This window comes from Hyaena hyaena, unplaced genomic scaffold, assembly GCF_003009895.1.
Source record: "Hyaena hyaena isolate Hyena2069 unplaced genomic scaffold, ASM300989v1 scaffold_28, whole genome shotgun sequence".
Taxonomy (NCBI): Eukaryota; Metazoa; Chordata; class Mammalia; order Carnivora; family Hyaenidae; genus Hyaena; species Hyaena hyaena.
In genome coordinates this window covers 5,670,495-5,689,963 of record NW_024080660.1, presented here as the reverse complement: position 1 = coordinate 5,689,963, position 19,469 = coordinate 5,670,495, and the positions used below count along the sequence as shown (strand labels likewise).

The 19,469-nt window shown below is 44.1% G+C and overlaps 2 protein-coding genes across 11 annotated transcripts in view; one reads left to right on the top strand and one right to left on the bottom strand.

The window, feature by feature from the left end:
* Positions 1-6,127, bottom strand: part of SRGAP2 (SLIT-ROBO Rho GTPase activating protein 2) — a 237,768-nt gene extending 231,641 nt beyond the window's left edge. For 5 of the 9 annotated variants that reach the window (XM_039227559.1, XM_039227561.1, XM_039227560.1 and 2 more), the window contains exons 1-2: positions 5,983-6,124; positions 3,577-4,185 (exon numbers count right to left, since the gene is read on the bottom strand). In XM_039227559.1, coding sequence (XP_039083490.1) covers positions 3,577-3,643 — 67 coding nt within the window. In that variant the 5' untranslated portion in view covers positions 3,644-4,185; positions 5,983-6,124. Of the gene's footprint in view, positions 1-3,576; positions 4,186-5,982 lie in introns of all 9 variants that reach the window. The other 4 variants (XM_039227565.1, XM_039227567.1, XM_039227569.1 and 1 more) reach the window with 3 other exon arrangements.
* Positions 6,128-6,771: 644 nt separating this feature from the next.
* On the top strand, positions 6,772-18,175 carry FAM72A (family with sequence similarity 72 member A). Of its 2 annotated transcripts, XM_039227436.1 has the most exons (4): positions 6,772-7,765; positions 10,146-10,223; positions 12,923-13,047; positions 17,006-18,175. In XM_039227436.1, the coding sequence occupies exons 1-4, from the start codon at positions 7,614-7,616 to the stop codon at positions 17,098-17,100; spliced, it is 450 nt and encodes a 149-aa protein (XP_039083367.1). In that variant the 5' UTR covers positions 6,772-7,613; the 3' UTR covers positions 17,101-18,175. The 2 variants fall into 2 exon arrangements, with proteins under 2 accessions (XP_039083367.1, XP_039083368.1); XM_039227437.1 differs by lacking the exon at positions 12,923-13,047.
* Positions 18,176-19,469: the final 1,294 nt, after the last annotated feature.

Below are 19,469 nucleotides of genomic sequence, written 5' to 3'. Positions count from 1 at the left end.
CATGTAAAAGCATGAAGAATATTATTGCTTTCGAGTCAGACATTGAGAGGCATGAACTTTCAAAGGAATCTGAACACCCACAAACCAGAAACAATGATGGTTTTTAAGAAGGCAGCTACTCGACGGGCTGACTAAGGAGGCACACCCCTTATAAAACCAGGCTGGGGTAAGGTTGGGGGCGCAGCTTCAGAAGCCCTTCAGGGCACATGCAAGCAGGTGGTTTAAAGGGAGGCCAAAGGCACAGGATAGACAAGGTCCCACAGAGTCCATTGAGAATCCATTTAATTCAAGCATTCTGACTGAAAGGCAAAAACCCAGAATTCTGATCAGAGACAAACGGGATGACAGTGGCCAATACTTAGACAGTTTAGCTGTTCGTTTTACAGAAAGGGAAACTGAGGTCCATAGGGTTTAAGTGATCCAAGATACCTTTCACCACTGCTGAAAGAATGAACCTAAACCAGACTCCTGTTTCATTCCCAGACTTGGCTCCTATCATTTAACAGCTGGCACTCGGGGAGGGAACGGGCAGGGTAGCCTTATGGTCAGCCCAATGCTCACTGACAGAGGACTAGACCGTGCTACCAGCGAGTGCTTAAAAGTGCCAGGTACCATGCTAAATAGTTTTTATATAGTATCTCACTGACTCCTCATGACTACCTTCGGAAACATATACTACTTTGCCTATTTTCCAGTTAGGAAACTAAGGCTCAGATAAGTAACAGAACTTGCCCAAGGTGAGCAAGTGACCGAACTGAGATTCTAAACCTGAGTCCCTTGAACTCAAAAAGCTGTGCTCTTAGCCACCAGACCAAAAGAGCAATTTTCTTTTTTATCTTGGCATCTGTAAGAGAACACCAACAGCACCCCAGACTCATGTAACACATTAAAAAACTGAAATTCTGACCAAAGGCTTCTACCTAGTGGGGGAGCAGAGCCAACATAGAAACCCGGGTCCTTTGTCTCCAATCTCTAAGCTCTTTGCACGAAGAACCCAGGTTCTAGAACGGAAGCTCAACAAAGGAGGGGTCTTTGTCTTGTCCACTGTGGTACCGCCAGTCCCTAGAACACACAAAAAGCACTAAAGAAACAGCTGATAAATAAAGGAATGGAGTCAGGCTACCAGGGTTTGGCGGGATGACCTTGGGAAGGCTTCTTACCCTCTCTAAACCTGTTTCTTCACGGAGTGAATGTAGGGGTGAGATAATATCTACCTCCCCGGTTGATGTGTGAATTAAACCAGACAATTCAGGTAAAGCACTTGGCACAGGCTAGAACATCACGAGCTCCCAAAATGTAATCTATTATTATTCCTATTGCTACTATTATCCGTTGACAGATTTGGCTTCTTAAGGATTTCTTTTTTCCTACTCTGTCGGATGACGTTTCATATTAAATAGGAATAGAATAAAATAGAGAATTGGAAGTCAGTAACCTGCTTCTAGTTTTAGAACTACCACCACCTAGCTGTGTGACCTTGGACAAGCCTCTTAATTTCTCTGTACTCTTCTCAGCTATAAAATGAGGGACTAAATCATTTAAATCAGCTTTTTATCAGGCACCTTCTCCGAGTAAGACGTCATGCTCAGCCACCTATAAAATTCTATGATCCTGAAGGGTATCAATGGAAAATATCAGAGCAAAGCAAGACTGTCTCCTGCTTGCAGCAAGGTTGATGAGAAACCCCAAATAGCCAACTGCATTACATCATCTCAATGAGCAATGTTTGTAAATACACAAGTGTTTAATTTTGAAACACTCGTGAGTAATCTTTTACCAATAGGAATCCTCAGACAAGGTTCTATTAACACCTATCATCCCTGAACCTTTCAAAAAATAAACACGTAAAATCACTTTGCACCTTAGTCAAATGGCGTGCTTCTGGAGAGAAATCGGGAAAGTCAAAGTTATTAACACTGCCTATGGCAACAGTTAAGAATAGGATACGTGAAAAAATAGAATGACATATCTGGTTAAAATGGCAAGGGGAGTTCTAGGAGCAGAATACAGTGCATCTGTACAGGACACAGAGGCCAGTGGCCTATTGTTTACAAAAACAGGCCCAGATTATGAACAGTGACAAGAGGCCAAGACCTCAATTATAACTCACAACCACACCTCTCCCAATCCCTGTTCAACTGAAGCTATCAATCAATCAACTCCCCAATCTCTGTAATAAACCCACCAATATTTGCAGCCCAGTGGATAGAAGGTCCCTCAGGGCACCTCCAGCAATGACCAAGCTGATGACATTAAAAAGACCCTACAGGCAAAATGGGGACTTCAAACTACATTCCAACCTTCCAGGAGATAAGGCAGCTGCCCATTTCAAGCTCTACACTATCCCCACCCCGGGCAATCATTAGAAAGGAGACATGGCCCTTCCCAAGTCCTCTATGATAGGAAAAGGTCTCCTTGCATTGGTGCAGGGAAAGAAGGAGGGGCCCCTCCCTCTGTACTCTGAAACAAAGGAAAACCCAGAGCTCCAACCATGTGGTGTAACATTCAAGGCCACCCACCTCTCCCACTCCCCAGCTGAAGTCTCAATGGACTAGAGCACATGGCTCTTTCCAGTGACTGGCCAGGAAGGAACAGTGCCCTGCACAAACACATCCTGGGGTGCTTTAACAGGCAGGGGCCCCTCTTATGGGGATGACTGCTTGAAAAAGGTTATCTGGGAAGAGGTTCTGATTCATGTGCCAGGTCAGCTAGTCAACCAGATGTGCAGACAGGGTCACTCGGTTTCTCCAGGTCCACATTTTGCTTTACCCTTCACATTTTGGCAGACGGAAGTGGGCCTTTAAAAGCATGCTTTCTGGAGCAGAGGGTGACCACACAGAAGGGTTAAACAATTATGTCTTCCCATTCTCCAGAACCAGCACCACCCAGCAACCCTAACATCTCAACTCCATTCATGTTTAGGTGAGGGCGGAGGCGGGGTGTGAAATGACCTTATTCTTTCTGTTCTCCCATCTCTTGACTGAATGCAGGGCAACCAGAGACCAGATAGGTACAAGGTGCACCCAAGGTGGCTACAGACTTTGTGTCTGATGCCATGGCAAATGTCACCTTTTGATATAGTGCAGCAGGAAAAAAAAAAAAACCCCGCGGGGCGGGGGGGGGGCTCCTCAAATGGTATACCTCCTCAAGGTTGCCTTTCTCTACGAGGACTCCTCTTCAACCTTGGAAATAAATTCCCAAACACCTGTCAGATTTCAGTTGTCCTTCAAGGAAACCTGACCCAGACACCCAGAGGCAAATTGCCGCCTTTCTCTCTCCAAGAACCTCCCGCCCCTCCCCCATCCTATCTAGCCTGGGGGGAAAGGCCGCCAAAATAAGGGCCAGCCCTAGAGGAACAAACCCAAAGCCCACTCTGAAAATTCCTTTCCAGAGCCCTTGGCCCCTGGCACAGCCCATCCCTCGGAGGCTCAAACCCACCTTTGGAAACCACCTCTGGGCTCAGCCTGCCCCCACCTGCTCCACCCAAAGAAATGAACATCCTGCACATCAGGGTGGAAATACATGCCTCAATGGTCCACGGAGCTTATGCATTATGCTATTTTTCAAAGCCCTTACCTTTGACCTGAGTATCGTACTCTGCTATGATCTCCTTATCCTTTTTGAATTTGGCCGGAGACGTCATGTTTTCCTTCTTTCTTCCAAATTCAAATTGTGAATTGATAGATCCACGGGAAAAATCCAACCACCGAAATCAATACCTCCAAGACCGCTTCTCCCAAGGGCAGAAGGGGCCCCCCGCGGTGGTCTCCAGCGCTCCGGGGAGCGCGGGCTGCGGGCTCAGCAGAAGGCTACGGCGGGCACATGCAGACGGTGGGCGCTGGGGCCGGGCGCGGCGGCGGCTGGTTCCTGTGCTAGAGCCCGAGCCGCAGCCTCAGCATTAGCCGGGAGAACTGCAGCGCCCGGAGGCTGGCCTGGGGTCTGACATCAACGACACAGGCAGGGAGTGGAAGTCCTTCCGCACAACATGGTGTGGGGGTGCGGGGGTGTGGACGCGCCCAGCTGTGTCCCCGGGAGGGAGTGGGTGCGTAAAAGGGTGCCGGGGGAGGGCTGGGCGTGCTTCGCGGTTTTTTGTTGCACAGGCTCGAAGATGCTGCAAATCAAATCCCAAACGGGAGCCGCAGCAGCGCAGACTGGATCGGAAGTCGTTTGCTCCGGTTCACTTGCCTGTAAATGCAGGGAAAAGGGGAGGGGGCGATCAGCCCCGGCGCAGATCCTAATCAAGGCGGGGGTGGGGTAGGGGATGTCGTTCCAAGCCCGGCCTGGGCCCATTCATCTCGGCCAAACGCCGCCCGGCCCACAGAGCCCGGCGCGGCGAGGTGCGGAGGAAGGAAGCTCCCTCCGGATTTTGTTTTAAGGCTGGAAGAAAACACTTTGGAGCAGCCGCCTGCGCGGGCTTCGGGTGGGGACTGCGGCGGGAAAGCGGGGCTCCGGGCGGGGACTGCGGCACCTCGGCGGCCTCCGAGCCCCGCCAGCGCTGGGCAGCGGCCAGCCGAAGGGAGCACTCTCGGCAGTGGCTCCGACGCGTCCCCTGACCCACGGCTGGGGCAACTCCCGGGACATCAAAAGGGATCAAAGCCAGGGAGGGACAAGCCACCCGGGCACAACTTTTCTTCCCCTCCCGCCCCTCCTCCCAGTTGTTTTGTTTTTGGTTACTAGCTTCTCTTGGCAGCAAAATGTTGAGGGGGGTGAGACCTGCAGGAAAAAGCCTGCTCCGCACGGGTTACATCCAGGAAAACAATGTGGTCGGCAGAAGCAGGAAACGGGTTAGAGGCGAGGGTCTGAGTCGGGAAAACCCAGGGGCGGGGGACGGAAGGCAGCCGCCGCCTCCCGCAAGTCATGGACGAGAGTGACTCTTAAATGACACCCCCAATATTTTTTGTCACCCATGCCCAGAGATCCCCAGACCCAGGCTGGGGGCGGGGGGGGGGGGAGGAGTGGCGAAGGGCGTCGAGAGGGTCGGTAGGGTCGCAGTCCCGACCCTTCGCACCAGGAGGTGCCTGAGGAAATCCTGCCCTGGCCCAGGCCCGGGAGGCGGGAGGGAAGCAGCGGGAGCGCAGAGTCGGGAGTCCAGCTCCCCACCGTGCGGCACCGGCGACCCTCCCTCCTAGGTCGCCCCTTTCCGTCTCCGCGTCAGGAGGAGGGCGGTGGGGGGGCTGGGGGGAGGGTTCCCGCTGGTGTCTCCCACTTCCCGCGCGGGAGGAAGAGGGAGCCCGGGCGGCGTGGTGGTTCAGGCGGGCAGGAAGCGGGGAGGGGGGTGTGAGGTGGGGTCCAGAGGCTGCATGGGAGCCGGGGATAGATAACCCGAGCTTCTGCACACGTTTGCTGGCGGGGAGAGGGCAAAGGGAGGATTACCTCGGGGAAGGCGTGAGGGGTGATGAGGGGACTACCGTGGCCACGATGTTACCTTGAACGTAAGGATATTAGCAACTTGGGGGATCCGCCATGGGTCTAGGAACGCGAGTGCTTGAAAGGCACCATTGCAGGAGGGCCGGGGGCTGGGACAGGCAAAAAGCCCCGGAAGCAGCGCGGAACAACCATCCTCTGGGTCCTGGGCTGTAACCCGGCTGTCTGCCAGGGCTTGGAGACAGGGGAAGAGGATAAGCCGATGGTTACGGGCGATGCCAACGACGGTTGCCCAAAGGTAGACCCAGGCTGCCTGTGTGCAGAGCACTTCGGGAGGGGGCTGGGTGCCTGCTGCGCGGCGGCATAGTCCCAGGGCAGAGCCCGAAACTGTGCGGTGAAGGGCAGAGAGACGCAGTCTTGAGAAGTATTATGGGCTGTACTGGAAGATTTGGAGAGGGTCGAGGGGGAGGGGGGTCTGAGTGATTCCGGGCGGCACGGCTAGGCGATGCCGCAAGCAGCATCCGCGCCCTCTCCTTCCCGCCCCAGCCCGGGTTTGTTCAGTCAGGGCTCCAGCCCTGCGGCCGGGAAGAGGACAGGGGAGAGGGAAGGAGCCTTTACCTGGCTCTGACGCGACGGGTCTCAGGCCCCCAGCTCCGCTTCCCACTCAGAGATCTCCTCCCCTCTTCCCTGCCACCCGCTTCTACGCAGATCGGTCCCCCTAGTCCCCTGAGGAGCCTCCGCCAACTCCGCAGGACCCCGCCGGGAAGCAGAGCCCACCCCCTTACCAATCGCCGCCCGTTTTCTATCGACCGATGGGGCCTGTAACCAATAGGAATGGCTGATCCCGAAAGAACAGGAATGAAGAGGAGGAGCTGGAGAAACTTTAGAGGTGTGACTAACACCACCGAGGCGTGGTCATAGAGTAAGCTCCTCCCAGGGCTGCCGAGCCCTAAAGTAGAATTAATGGGCGGGGTTAAGATGGAACCAACAGCCAAACACAAACTCTTGAGAGAAAGCACTACCAATTGGACCGGGGTAGGGAGGAGGGGCGTTGCGGAGAATTTTAGCCAATAGAGAGTAGAGACCAGTAGGGACTGTAGAAAGTCTTCCAATTAGAAGCATGAAGGGCGTGCCTTGCCTCTTTCACTGGGGCAAGAGCAGGGTTTGCCCAAGCCCCCCCGGGGCCGGCCAATGGGAGCGGAGGCAGAGCCAAGCTCGGCCAACCAGAGAGCCGATTTCATCTCGGCACCGTTACTGAGGCGGGGCGTACGGCCTCCGGGCCACTAAGATCTCAGCAGGGGAGGGCTCCCGAGTCTTCCAATGCGGGACGCCGGCGAACTCTGGTTCTCCCAATCGGTGCGCCGCGCCGGCAATTCAAACTGACAGCCGGTTGGAAAGGCAGAGAGAGCGGAAGAGGGAGCAAAAAACGACGCGTTCGGTGATAGAGACCCCAGCGCCGACTGAGCCCCCAAAGCGAGCTCTGCCCCTTCCCATCAACACCACCGCGCGCTCCGGAGCAGCCGCTCCGGGGGAGACCTAAGGGGACAGCAGGGGGGCACGAGGGAGAGCTGAGGAGCGGGGACCACGAGAAGCGGCGCGAGAGCCAGCCTGCACGCTGAGGGCTGGGGGCGGCCAGGACCGAAGTGAAGCGGGGACTCACCAGCGAGCGGAGCGCAGGAGGGTCCTGGGAGGACTGAGGAGAACCGGGGTTTGTCCGGGTGGGAAAGGAAAGCTGAGGGGATTTCTGGATCCTGGGAAGAGGAGAAAGATTTCCAAAGAGGAGGCGTGGGTCGGGACCCTTGGCCGGTGATCAGAGGGCGAGGAATTGAAGCGCTCCGAGGGAGGGGCTTAGGAGAGGCGCTTTTACGGAAGGACACAGCCGGAGAAAGCTTGGGAATTGCTACAGGGGCGGGGGCTGAAGAGGAGAGGAGCCTTTTAGACGCGAGACTGGGGAGCCTGTAGAGAGGTACCCCAGGCCCTTTGCAGCTCGCCCCACCTCAAACCCCACTGCCTCCCCCGAAAGTTAAAAGGAAAGCCACCTTTGCTGCTTCGCCCTGTTCCGACTCAATAAATATTACTTTCACCCTCCCACGGGAAACCAGGAAAGAACTCATTTCCTTCCCAGTTTCAGGGCTTAGAAAAGGTCGAGGGCTCGCAATTTGATTTCTGGCCTGGGGGAATCAAACAAGGAAAGGTACTGCTCGTGCTTCCTTTTTCAAAACCCCGCACCGCATCCTTTCCGGGACGCCATGTCTACCAGCAGTTGTAGTTTCGAGGACCGGTGCGTGTCCATCCTGTGTTGCAAATTCTGTAAACAAGTGCTCAGCTCGAGGGGAATGAAGGCTGTTTTGCTGGCTGATACTGAAATAGACCTTTTCTCTACAGACATCCCTCCTACCAAGTAAGTCATGCTAGTGGCGGGCAACGGTAGCCTTTAACTAAATGGGAAAAGTGTATGGTTTGGACCTCTGGGAGTCAACAAGGAGGTTATCATTTTGGTGTTGCAGCCACTCCCAACAGTCTGATGATCCCCTTGGAGTATAACTAAGTGGGCAGACTGTCTGGACAAAGTCTGTGGTTTAGCCAGAGTGGTCAGTCCTGATGTAATGTTTCTAGTTCAATTATAGTCATGTGACCACATCCCTTAAATTGGATATCTGGCCCTGTGTCCCGCCCAACCATCCTAACTCACTGGATCAAGTCCACGACCTAGACCCTAGTCTCTAGGCAAATTCGGGCAAGATTTTCTGTACTGTTAGAAGAGTTAAGTTTTGTATTTTCATCCATACGGTTTTAGGCCAAAAATATTCATAATTTTCTGCCATTACTTGGAATTTGGCAGGCTGAATCAGATCCATTCTCCGTATAATTCAGTGTTCTTTTCTCAATAATCTCTCATAATAAGAGAGAAATAGATTTTTAGGTGATGAAATAGACTTAGCCCCAAAACAATCCTTGCCAGCTATTTCAGATACTATGCATTTGTTTGCATCATTAAATCCTCTTAAATTCTGTTTTCAGACACTTAAGAATTTGCTACCTATTTGGAAAAGTAACCGTCTTATTTTACTCAAATGTACCTTTTTCTAACTCTAAGAGGTATTTTCTCTTTCCATAGGCAGCATATATATGCCCTTATGTAATTTTCAAGATTTAGGCCAACAATCATAATACTTTAAAATGAACTTTGTGATGATAGAAATGTTGAAAATATTTTTGAAATATATGCTTAAAGCGTCAACTCTTCCTTTATTGAAATCTTTTCTGAAGTGGTTTAAGTGTAGAGATGCCTAGTGGCAAAGCCAACAGCTCTCATTTATTGCAAAGATATTGGGTTAATATTTTAAGTATCTGTGTGTGTGTGTGCGTGTGCGCGTGCACGCGCGCACATGTGTGTTACAAAAAAAAACCCCACTAGACAATAAATCTAGAACCTACTATCGCACAGGTTCTATGATTTCTTTTTTGTCTAGAACTTTTTCTTTTTAGTAGCACACACAGAGATGCACACATGCAGACAATTTTTTTAAAAAAATTTAATGTTTATTTAGTTTTGACAGACAGAAAGAGAGGGAGCACAAGTGACAGAGGGGGAGAAAAAGAGGGAGACACAGAATCTGAAACAGGCTGTCAGCACAGAGCCAGGGCTCAAACCCACAAACCAGGAGATCATGACTTGAGCTGAAGTCGGACCCTCAACCTACTGAGCCACCAGGCACCCCCGAAAATATTAACCCATTCATCTTTGCAATAGAGGTGGTAGGCAATAAGATGAGGGCTCAGATCCTGAGTTGTTAGAGGTTAGACCAGAATCTACAATAGAACTAGGTTTTTCTGATTGTCTATTCTTCATAGGGGTTATAATAGTAATGGAGTAACATACTAAGATGTGTGTGAATTAATGAACACAAGATTTTTTAAGTAGAATTTTGTATGTTTATGGTAAGCTCACAAGTATTAACTGACTTACAAAATATACTATCATTCTACTTTAGAGAGTCTCTTTCAGCTCTTTGGGTCTACAAAATTCATGCTAAATCACAACCAAAAATACAAGGATACAGAAAAATTGGAACCCTGTGCACTATTGGTAGGAATGTAAAGTGGTGGTGCTGCTATGGAAAATAGCATGGAAGTTCCTAAAAAAATTGAAAATAGAATTACCATATGATCCAGGAATCCCACTTATGGGTGTATATATGTATCTGAGTGTGTGTTTATATTTGGATATATATCCAAAAGAATTCAGTGCAAGATTTAAAAGATATATTTGGACACTTGCGTTCTTAGCAGCATTATTCCCAAAAACTAAGAGATGGAAGCAATGCAGTGTTTGTTAACAGATGAATGAATAAACAAAATGCAGCGTATGCATGCAATAAACTATTATCAGCCTTATAAAGGAAAGCTATCCTGCCACATGCTACAACATGGATGGACCTTGAGAACATTATACTAAATGAAATAAGGCAGTCACAAAAAAGACAAATACCATATGCATTCACTTATATGTGCTATATAAAGTAGTCAAATTAATAGAAACAGAAAGTAGATAGTGGTTGCTGAGGGAAGAGGAAAATGGAGAGTTGTTTAAAGGGTGTAGAGTTTCCGTTTTGTGATATAAAGAAGGTATGGAGATTCATTGCACAACAATGTGAATACACTCAAGACTTCTGAACTGTATGCTTAAAATGATTGAGTAAATGTTATGTTATATGTGTGTTTTACAACATTTTTTTTAAAAAGCACCTTTGACTATTTCTGCACATTTCCCTCTCCAGTGCAGTGGACTTCATTGGAAGATGCTATTTCACTGAAATCTGCAAGTGTAAACTGAAAGACATCGCATGTTTAAAATGGTAATTTGTGGCAAGATTCTAGATGGCCCTGCATTGGCAAGATGGATGTTAACACCACAGCACAGAGAAAGGTTCACTGGGCTGCATCGAGCACTGGTTATAACCCATGCAATGAGCCATTGAAAAACCATTTGTTACTTAGAGTTTTTTTTTAAAAGGGTCTTGTGGCACATTTGTATATGATTTTATAATTTTTCAAAGTGCCTTGACAAATATCTGCTTTAATTTCCAAAAGAAGTCAATGTAGTTTGGGAAGATAAAACAGTTACAATTGTAAAAATCAGGTTTGAGCCTTGGCCCTACCCTTAACTCTGTATGTGATCTTGAGTAAATTCCTTAAACCTCCAAATCCCTGAACCTCTGTTTCCTTGTTTAATTTACAGCTTAAGAAGATAGACACAATCTTCTAACTTAAGAAGATAGAAATTTAAATATCTTTTGTGTTTACCTTATAGAGTGTTGTGAAGATTAAATTAATTATGAATGTTAAAAGACTTGATAGACTATAAATTACAACACAGATGAAAACTATTATTATCTTTTGAGAGGTAGACAGGCTTAAGTATTATTTGTCCCATTTTAGAGAAAAGAAATTTGAGATTTTCTTTTTACATTTAAATGGGGTTTGGATTACAAATTATAATCCTAATAATTTAAATTCTTATGTGCTAATGATGATTTAAATTCATTCTTTCATTCACTCAAACTATACTAGTATGTGCTAGTCATTGATATGGAGGCTGGAAACAGCAATAAATAAAACAAAGCCGCTGGCTTTTGGACATTATATTCTAGTGGGAAGATGATTGGTCAGTAAGATATTTAAATAAATAAGATATTGAATAGGGTGGAAGGTACTCCAAAGGAAATAATAATAATAATAAGTGATAGAGAATAATAGAGGCTGGGAGAGTGGGTAAGAGCTATCTGAGATAGCATGGTCCAGGAAGACTTCTTATGAGAAAAGTGACATTGGAGTTAAATCCAAAAGGATGAGAAGGAGCACAAGAGAAAATGTTCTAGGTGCAGGGAATAGCAAGTGCAGAAAACTCAAGGCAAGAGGAAGCTTAACGTGGTCATGGAATAAAAAGATGATGGCCAGCGTGGCTGAAACGTTGGGAACATCAAGGGAGAGTAGTGTGAGTAGACTGAGATGCAGTCAGAATCCAGAGAATCTAGAGGAACGCTGTCCAATAGAAATCTACAAGCCACATATGTAATTTAAAATCTACAAAAAAAAAATAAAAATAAAGAAAATCTTCTAATAACCACATTTTAAAAAGTATGAAGAGACAAGTGAAATTAACTTAAATTGTATATTTTACTTAACCCATACAACCAAAATATTGTTTCAACATGTAACCAACATAAAAAATTATTAATGAAATATTATACATTCTCTTTTTTAGTCTTTGAAATCCAGCGTATGTTTTATATTTACAGCACAGTTCAGTCTAGCCAAACTTTAAGTGCTCAACAGCCACACTTTGGATAGCACAGATCTAGACCTTGGTATGAAGGGATTTTTTTTGTTTTGAGTTTTGGCCAATGGGAAGCCACAGAAGGGGCCTTAGCAGGGGAGCAAAATGGTCTGATGTGTCCCTACTAGAATGTTAGCTCCATGAGAATAAGGACTTTGTCCACTGCTGTATTCCCAGCACCTGGAACAGTACCTGACACATAGTAATAGATGCTTGATAAACATGAATTGAATGAGTAAATGAATGAATGAATACGGATGATGATTACAGCCATAGAATTTACTCTTGCAATATAGTCCTACAAATAACTGTCAGTCCCGGTCCAAGAACCACTTGCTTTCGTGTGTTTGCCTTTCAAGCAGATTATCATTCGAAGACATATTTTAGGTAGGCTGGTACCTTTTTTAGTATTTTTTTTTATAGGGCCTCACAAAACTGACTGACTCCCACATCTCACAGGGTGGGAACAGCTATAATAAGAATTTTTACAACCCAAGGTATAAGTATTTCATGTTATCATTAAACAAAAAAGTACTAGCTAACACCTTTCTTGTATGTTTACTCTATTTAATAGTGACCATATAGGTAAAAAAATCTGTGGAAGAGTGAGTACTTATAATCAGATGGGTAATCTTGAAGAGTAAAAAAACTTTTGCAACTTTCTCTAGAAGCTATGGATTTGCTTTATTTCTGAATTCCTTCACAAACACTAAAACTAAAATTAGAGCAGCCAGCTTGTGTTTGGTTTACAGGGGCTCATGCTGTCTTCCTACTCCTCCATCTGTTGAAACAGTTTTTAGGAGCTGGCATAGAACTAGAACATAGAAAAACCCAAATTGCCACAGTCCTGGGGATAGCAAACACCTTTTTACCCACCAATCTGGGTTTATCTAATATATTTCTGTCAACACAACACCTCAATTCTGGGTGTTTTACGGAACACATCACAAGGTTACAGCATGGCGTCTAGAAGCTATCTTCTGAAAGGAGAATGGGTAAAGTAACACCAGCAAGGAAGTGGAGAATGTGTTAGTATTTGACAGTAGCACTGTCAGATTTGACATTACCAGAGTAACCCCCACCCCAAAGATCTAGCAATGGAGGTTGTTAGGAGGAAATGAGGACTCTATATGGTCTACCTATTAACATTAGCACATAAAAATGTTTATATGGCCAGTTATTATGTGGTGTCTGAGTATATTTACTCTTCTTTCTTAGTGGGAACATTGTAGGCTATCATGTGATTGTTCCCTGTTGTTCCTGCCTTCTTTCCTGCAACAATGGACACTTCTGGATGTTTCACAGCCAGGCAGTTTATGATATTAACAGACTAGACGCTACCGGTAAGAAACAATTGACTCAGAAATTCCCCTAATATTTATTTGTCTATCAAAACCTCAGTGAAACTCCCAATAGATTGTTTGAAGATTCCTTCTGAAACCCTCTTACCTGGGTTGAAAGTGTGAAACTTTAATCCTTTTATGCCAAATATTCAGTTAGGGAAACTACTAGCCAAAATTCCTTGCCACTTCTACTTCATTGTTGCCTACAAGAGCTTCAAACTTGGCTCTTATCGGTCTTTTTAAATTAATATTTAGTTGCTCTAAGTTGTTGCATTGATACATATTATAACTCCAGAGAATTTTGGAAGATTTTAGATTTGACGGTCAATTGTGTATGTGTGCATGTGTGTGTGTGTGTGTGTGTGCATATGTGTGTGTAAGAAAGCGGGGGGGCTGGGGGAGGGAGGCTGGGCCAGTGGGGACCTGGGAGGGAGGATGACTAGGTAACCTCTGTATTTGGTGATGTTGCTCCAGGAAAAAAAAAAGACATTTTGACATCTATATTAATAAATTATGATGGAATTTTATTCAAGGGAAATATTTGATGCCATTATGTTATACTAATTATTTAGTAGGAAAATATACAACCGATTCTTTTTTTAAATATATATTTATTTATTTTGGGAGAGTGTAAGTGGGGGGGGGTGGTCAGAGAGAGGAGGACAGAGGATCTGAAGCAGGCTTTGCACTGACAGGCTGACCGCACAGAGCCCAATGTGGGGCTTGAACTCCCCAACCAGATGTTCTACCGACTGAGCCACCCAAGTGCCGCTACAACCAATCCTTAAAGGATATTTACAGAATACATTTTATATTGTCTGCAGCCATTTGGTTTTGTTGTGGCATATGTGTTTCTCTGTCTCGTACCTATTTACACAACAAACCAGGTTGACTTTTAGTGGGACTTTTTTTAGTGGGAACTGAAGTTTGCAGAACTTTATAGAACAAATTTTTTAAAATTTTTTTTAATGTTTTATTTATTTCTAGGAGAGAGAGAGACAGCGTGAGCAGGGGAGGGTCAGAGAGAGAGAGAGAGAGAGAGTCACAGACTCTGAAACAGGCTCCAGGCTCCGAGCTGGCAGTCAGCACAGAGCCCGACACGGGGCTCGAACCCACGAACCGCGAGATCATGACCTAAGCGAAAGTCGGACGCTTAACCGACTAAGCCACCCAGGCGCCCCAGTTTATAGAACAAATTTAAAGAATTCTACTATCCAAGTTGGCACTAACACCCTCAGGTTTTTAAATACATGTTTCAATCTTCTTCATAACTTAAAATTCATTCCTCTTCTTAAGGGTGATTTGTCTTCACAGACTGAAGATCATGAATTGTAAGCTAGGTTCTGAGGGTCTTTAAACCTTCCAATTATACCTGGGTTTTTATAGACTCTGATTTTTTAAAATCACCTGGCATTCAATTATAGCTCTCAACCCATCATTTAGGGGTCTTCATTTCAGACTCTGGGATGTGAAGCAGGCCATTTTTGAGGACAGACGTATCTAAACGCCCCTGAGATACAGGCTCCTAACTTAGGCCTCCAGTTTTATATTTGTGTTGATCATGGGACACATTAAAGGAAGTTTCTGCTTTGATACTATTTTTCTTGCTTCATAGAATTCAAAACACAGGGTGGAGATTTTTCCATTTTGATTTACTTTTTAATATTGGTCAATTTTTCAAAGATAAAAGCCCAGCATTCTTCCATTCACATTGAATCTAATCCATGAGAAACAGGTGTATCACAGGATTTCCTTCCTCCCTTCTTAACAGAGAAAGGAAGGTGCTCCTTCTGTCAGATCCAATCTCTTAGTTTATTTTTTCTCCTTTGAACCAATTGTGCCGAGCTACTCAGGTCTCTGAGTACTCACTCCAAGAATATCAAACTTCCTTTGTAACCCTAATATTGTGACTAAAAGCAAGACTTTCTAGATGCTTGGTATAAAACAGGGTCTCTCATGATGCTAAGACTGTCCTTGAATCACCTGAGTTGGCCGCATCAAGGGACACATACACAAACTTTATGAAATTCTAGAATGTTTAAATGGAAAGGGCCCCAAGTCTGTGTTCTAGGCTTCATGTGTCCACCTGATTTCCCAAAACTTTCCTGAGGATGCTTGAGGAACCTCAGTTCAAATTCTCTGGGATTGGCAAGAGCCCTCAAAGGCAAATAGACTTCATCTCTCCATTTGCCTTTATGGTTCTAATTATCCCTTGGACTTTGACCTAGTAACTCATTATTCTGTTAGCCCATCAAAGCCATATTACCAGCAACAGAATACTGTTCTTTCTTGAGGGGGTGGAGGGGAGCACAATATAATTGTCTATTCTAGACAATGCAAACATACAAAAAAATTACAGAAAATAACATGATAGACTTCTGTATCCCCCTGCCAGCATGAAATAGATGCTAACTTCTTGCCTGATTAGATTCTAGTATCTCAACCAAGAGAGACAGTTGATTGTTTCCACTATGTCAACAATACCACAACGCACCTCCTTGTACAGTCTCCTTGAGCATCTGTACAAACCGGGCAGTTAGAGGAAGCAGTGAGTGATGGGCTCTATTTGCTATATGTGTGTGTGTATATATATATACATAAATATATATGTATATATTTTCTGTATACATATTTAATTCGCACAACAGGATACAGATAGAAAAAGAAATGAGCTAAAGCTATAGATGTGGATATAGGTAAAATTAAAAAACATAATGTTGAATGAAAAAAGCAAATTAGAAAAGATACCTATAATGCCATACTATAAGAAATGTAAATACGTTAAAAAATAATGTATATTGTGTGCACTTGCATACACTTGTAGTAAAGGTAGTAAGAACATCCATGGTTACTGGTAGTAGTTGAAGCAAAATTCAAACCAAATCTCCAAACCCTGGCTCATTCCCTTCCACCACCTGGTCACACTGACAACCTGATAACGTGAGATTTGCTTTCCTTGTTGGACTCCATTGGCTCCCCAAAGGCCAATTAATGTACTTTTCCCCAATTTAGTACTTTCAAGTTCTATATTATAGTACGTGCCCAGAATAAACCATGTCATTATCCTCTATCATGCATCTGTCATGTTCCTACTATATGCCTATGCTAGATTCTTCGATATGAACTCTGACTTTCCTTTCACTCTGAGGCTTTAGGTTGTTGGGGGTTTTTAAATGTTTATTTATTTCTGAGAAAGTCAGAGAGAAAACAAGTAGGGGAGAGGCAGAGAGGGAGAGGGAGACACAGAATACAAAGCAGGCTTCAGGCTCTGAGCTGTCAGTGCAGAGCCCCACATGGGGCTTGAACTCATGAACTGTGACATCATGACCTGAGCCAAAGTCAGACACTTAAGCCTCCCAGACACCCCTAGACTGTTGTTTTGTTTAATGTATCAGCAGCTACAATTGGGTCCTAAAGTTCTACATTGATAGCCTACGGACTAAAGCCCACCTGTAAGAAAGGATTGCAGTTCATATTATAAGTAGCTCTAAAGCCTTGCTGTTTTTAATCACAAAAAAGCCACCAGCTACTTTTGTGCTTGTTGAGGAGATGAAGAGACTTATTCAAGCCTTTTCCTTGTCCCCTACAAAGAGACACTTAATCTAAAATAATCTTGTGAGATCTCTATCCTTAAGAATCATGAAAATAAATTATCAATGTAGAATGATTATGGGATAATATAGCTAGAGGCAGGGTTTGAGGAAATGGACCCTGAGATCTTTTGGAGTTTGAAGATTCTAGAATTCAAGCCCTTACTTCAAACGGCTTAAAAAATGTTTACATCTTAGATGAATAGTATTAGATAACTTTTATCTACAGTACATTCTTTAATATCTTTTCTCTTTACTCTTAACACTATGGTTCCATGTCAGAATGTTAACATATAAAGTTTTCTATAGCATCTTCCGAGTTGTGATAGTAGCTAGTGCTAAGTAATTTTATGATCTTTTCTTTTCAGGTGTAAATTTCCTACTTTGGGGCAACTTGCCAGAAGTAGAAGAGAATACAGATGAAGACGCATTAGATATCTCAGTAGAAGAGTGGATTCGATGAACGGGATTATGATATGTATAATATTGACTCTTTCCTATTTAAACCATATATTAATGGATTGACTTGAAAAATATTAGTGAGGATTTACTACTGATTTCTCCTTTTTTGGACAAAAAAATGAGAATTTGTTCATTTATTTATTTGCTATCTCAGATGAATTACCTGAGTTTAGTTTGAGCTATGGTAGTTCTTTTCTTCTATGGCTTCTCCTTCCTCTTTCTCTCTGCATCCTTCACCCAGTATAGATGTATTCTTAAATTCAGATTGGAGATTATTTCATGTGTCACTCAACTACCTCACAATCTTGGGGAATTTTTCTTACAACTAGATACCAGATATCATTAATTTTACATTCTTGAATAAGGGGCATTCATATACATACTTGGGTATATATCAACCAAGTATAAACATGTGTATAACCATACATGCATATGGCAAGCTCAACAGGGAATTAAAGCTTAACAGGAATTTTTAAAAAAACCAAGCTGTTAGGTTTCCATAGGTACTAGTTATCCTGTGTCATATTGGTGAAAAATCCTTAAAATGCAGCAAGACTTTGTGAATCAGCAAATAGAGTAAATTAAACTTTAAAATATATGGACAAATTCTCTTAATTCCTCAGCATGATGTTAGATAAATGAACTTTATCAACAAAATTATCAATATATGCTGTTTTCCAATATGATTTATTTACCTTCTTCTAAAGTGATACAGTTATTGTGTTATGAAAGCAGATCAACTAAACCTCCATCTTTAAGTTATTCTATTCTCTAGGACTTTTTCTGTAACGAGCAGATTTTAAATGAGTAATCTCACTCCCACCCCTTAAATAGAAAAAAACTAAAGAATTGTTTTGCTTAATCCATTGTACGTTATAAAGAGAATTTTTGTTTTTGTTTTAAGCTGCATTCAGAGCCACACAGAAATAGGAAACTGGGATAGTATTGGATTGTGGTTTTAGGTATAGCTAAAATCAGTATATCGCCTTAGTAATATCTCAGCTCTAAACATTTTGTCAATAGTGATACCAAAACACACTGAGTTGTGGTTTTGTAAATAAAGTTTTATTGTAAAATCGACCAGCCTTCCTTTAATCTTTTATTATAGCCACTTTTCTTACCCAAAAATGTAAAGGTATGGAACACAGGAGCTAACATTTATTGAGTGCTTACTATGTACCAAATCCTGTTCTAAACTCTATACAGGGTGGCAGGATGGCTCAGTCGGCTAAGCATCTGACTCTTGGTTTCAGTTCAGGTCATGATCTCACGGTTCATTAGTTTGCACCCCACACTGGACTCTCCTGTCAGCACAGAGCCCCCTTCAGATCCTCTGTCCCTTTCTCTCTCTGCCCCTCCCCTACTTGTCTCTCAAAATAAATAAATAAACTTAAAAAAATTAACTCTTTACAGACTTAATTCATTTATTCCACCCAACAAACCCATGAGGTAGGTATTATTATTCCTTTTTTACTGATAAGACAGGTGAGGCATAGCAAGGTGAAGCAGCTTGTCCAAGGCCCATAACTGGTCAGAGATGTGGCCAGATTTAAACTCAGACAGACAGACTGACTTCAGAGCTCCTTTTTTTTTTTTTTTAAATGTTTATTTTTAGAGAGAGACAGAGACAGAGCATGAGTGGGGGAGGGGCAGAGAGAGAGGGAGACACAGAATCCGAAGCAGGCTCTATCTAGGCTCTGAGCTGTCAGCATGGAGCCCAATATGGGGCTCAAACTCACAAATGGTGAGATCATGACCTGAGCTGAAGTCGGATGCTTAACTGACTGAGCCACCCAGGCGCCCCAGCTCCTGCTCTTGATCTTTATGCTGTACCCCATATATACCTTCAGACATGAATCAGTTACAATTTTATTTAGCCAGGATACATGCTAGGTAACAACTACCCTAAGAGAGGGCCTCAGTGACTGATTTCAAGGTTGAACAAATTCATAATAGATCATAAGGTAGAAGTGACCTGTACGTATCAACAGAATCTTTTGCTGTAAACGAAGGTGAAAGATGTTTCAGGAATGCTATACCTGGAAAACTTTTCCAAACGTCTTTCACACTGACCAGCAGCACTGGGATGCTGTGGGTGAAGTGGGCCAAATGTGGACCAATTTGGTTTTGAATTTGGGTAGTTTTATTTTTCCTTTTACCTCCCTTAAAGACTTTTTAGAACAAGGTGGCATAATGAATAAGATTTAAAAAAAAGAAATTGATCCTACATCATATACTTCTTCAGTTAACTTGTTTAATTAAAGAAGAAACGTTTAATGCTAGGGGAGAGAAAGTGGTGAGTTTAAAATCCAACAGAGTTCACCTGGTTTCCCTTGTGCTCATACCTTCAAAGGCTGTGGTCGAGGGGCC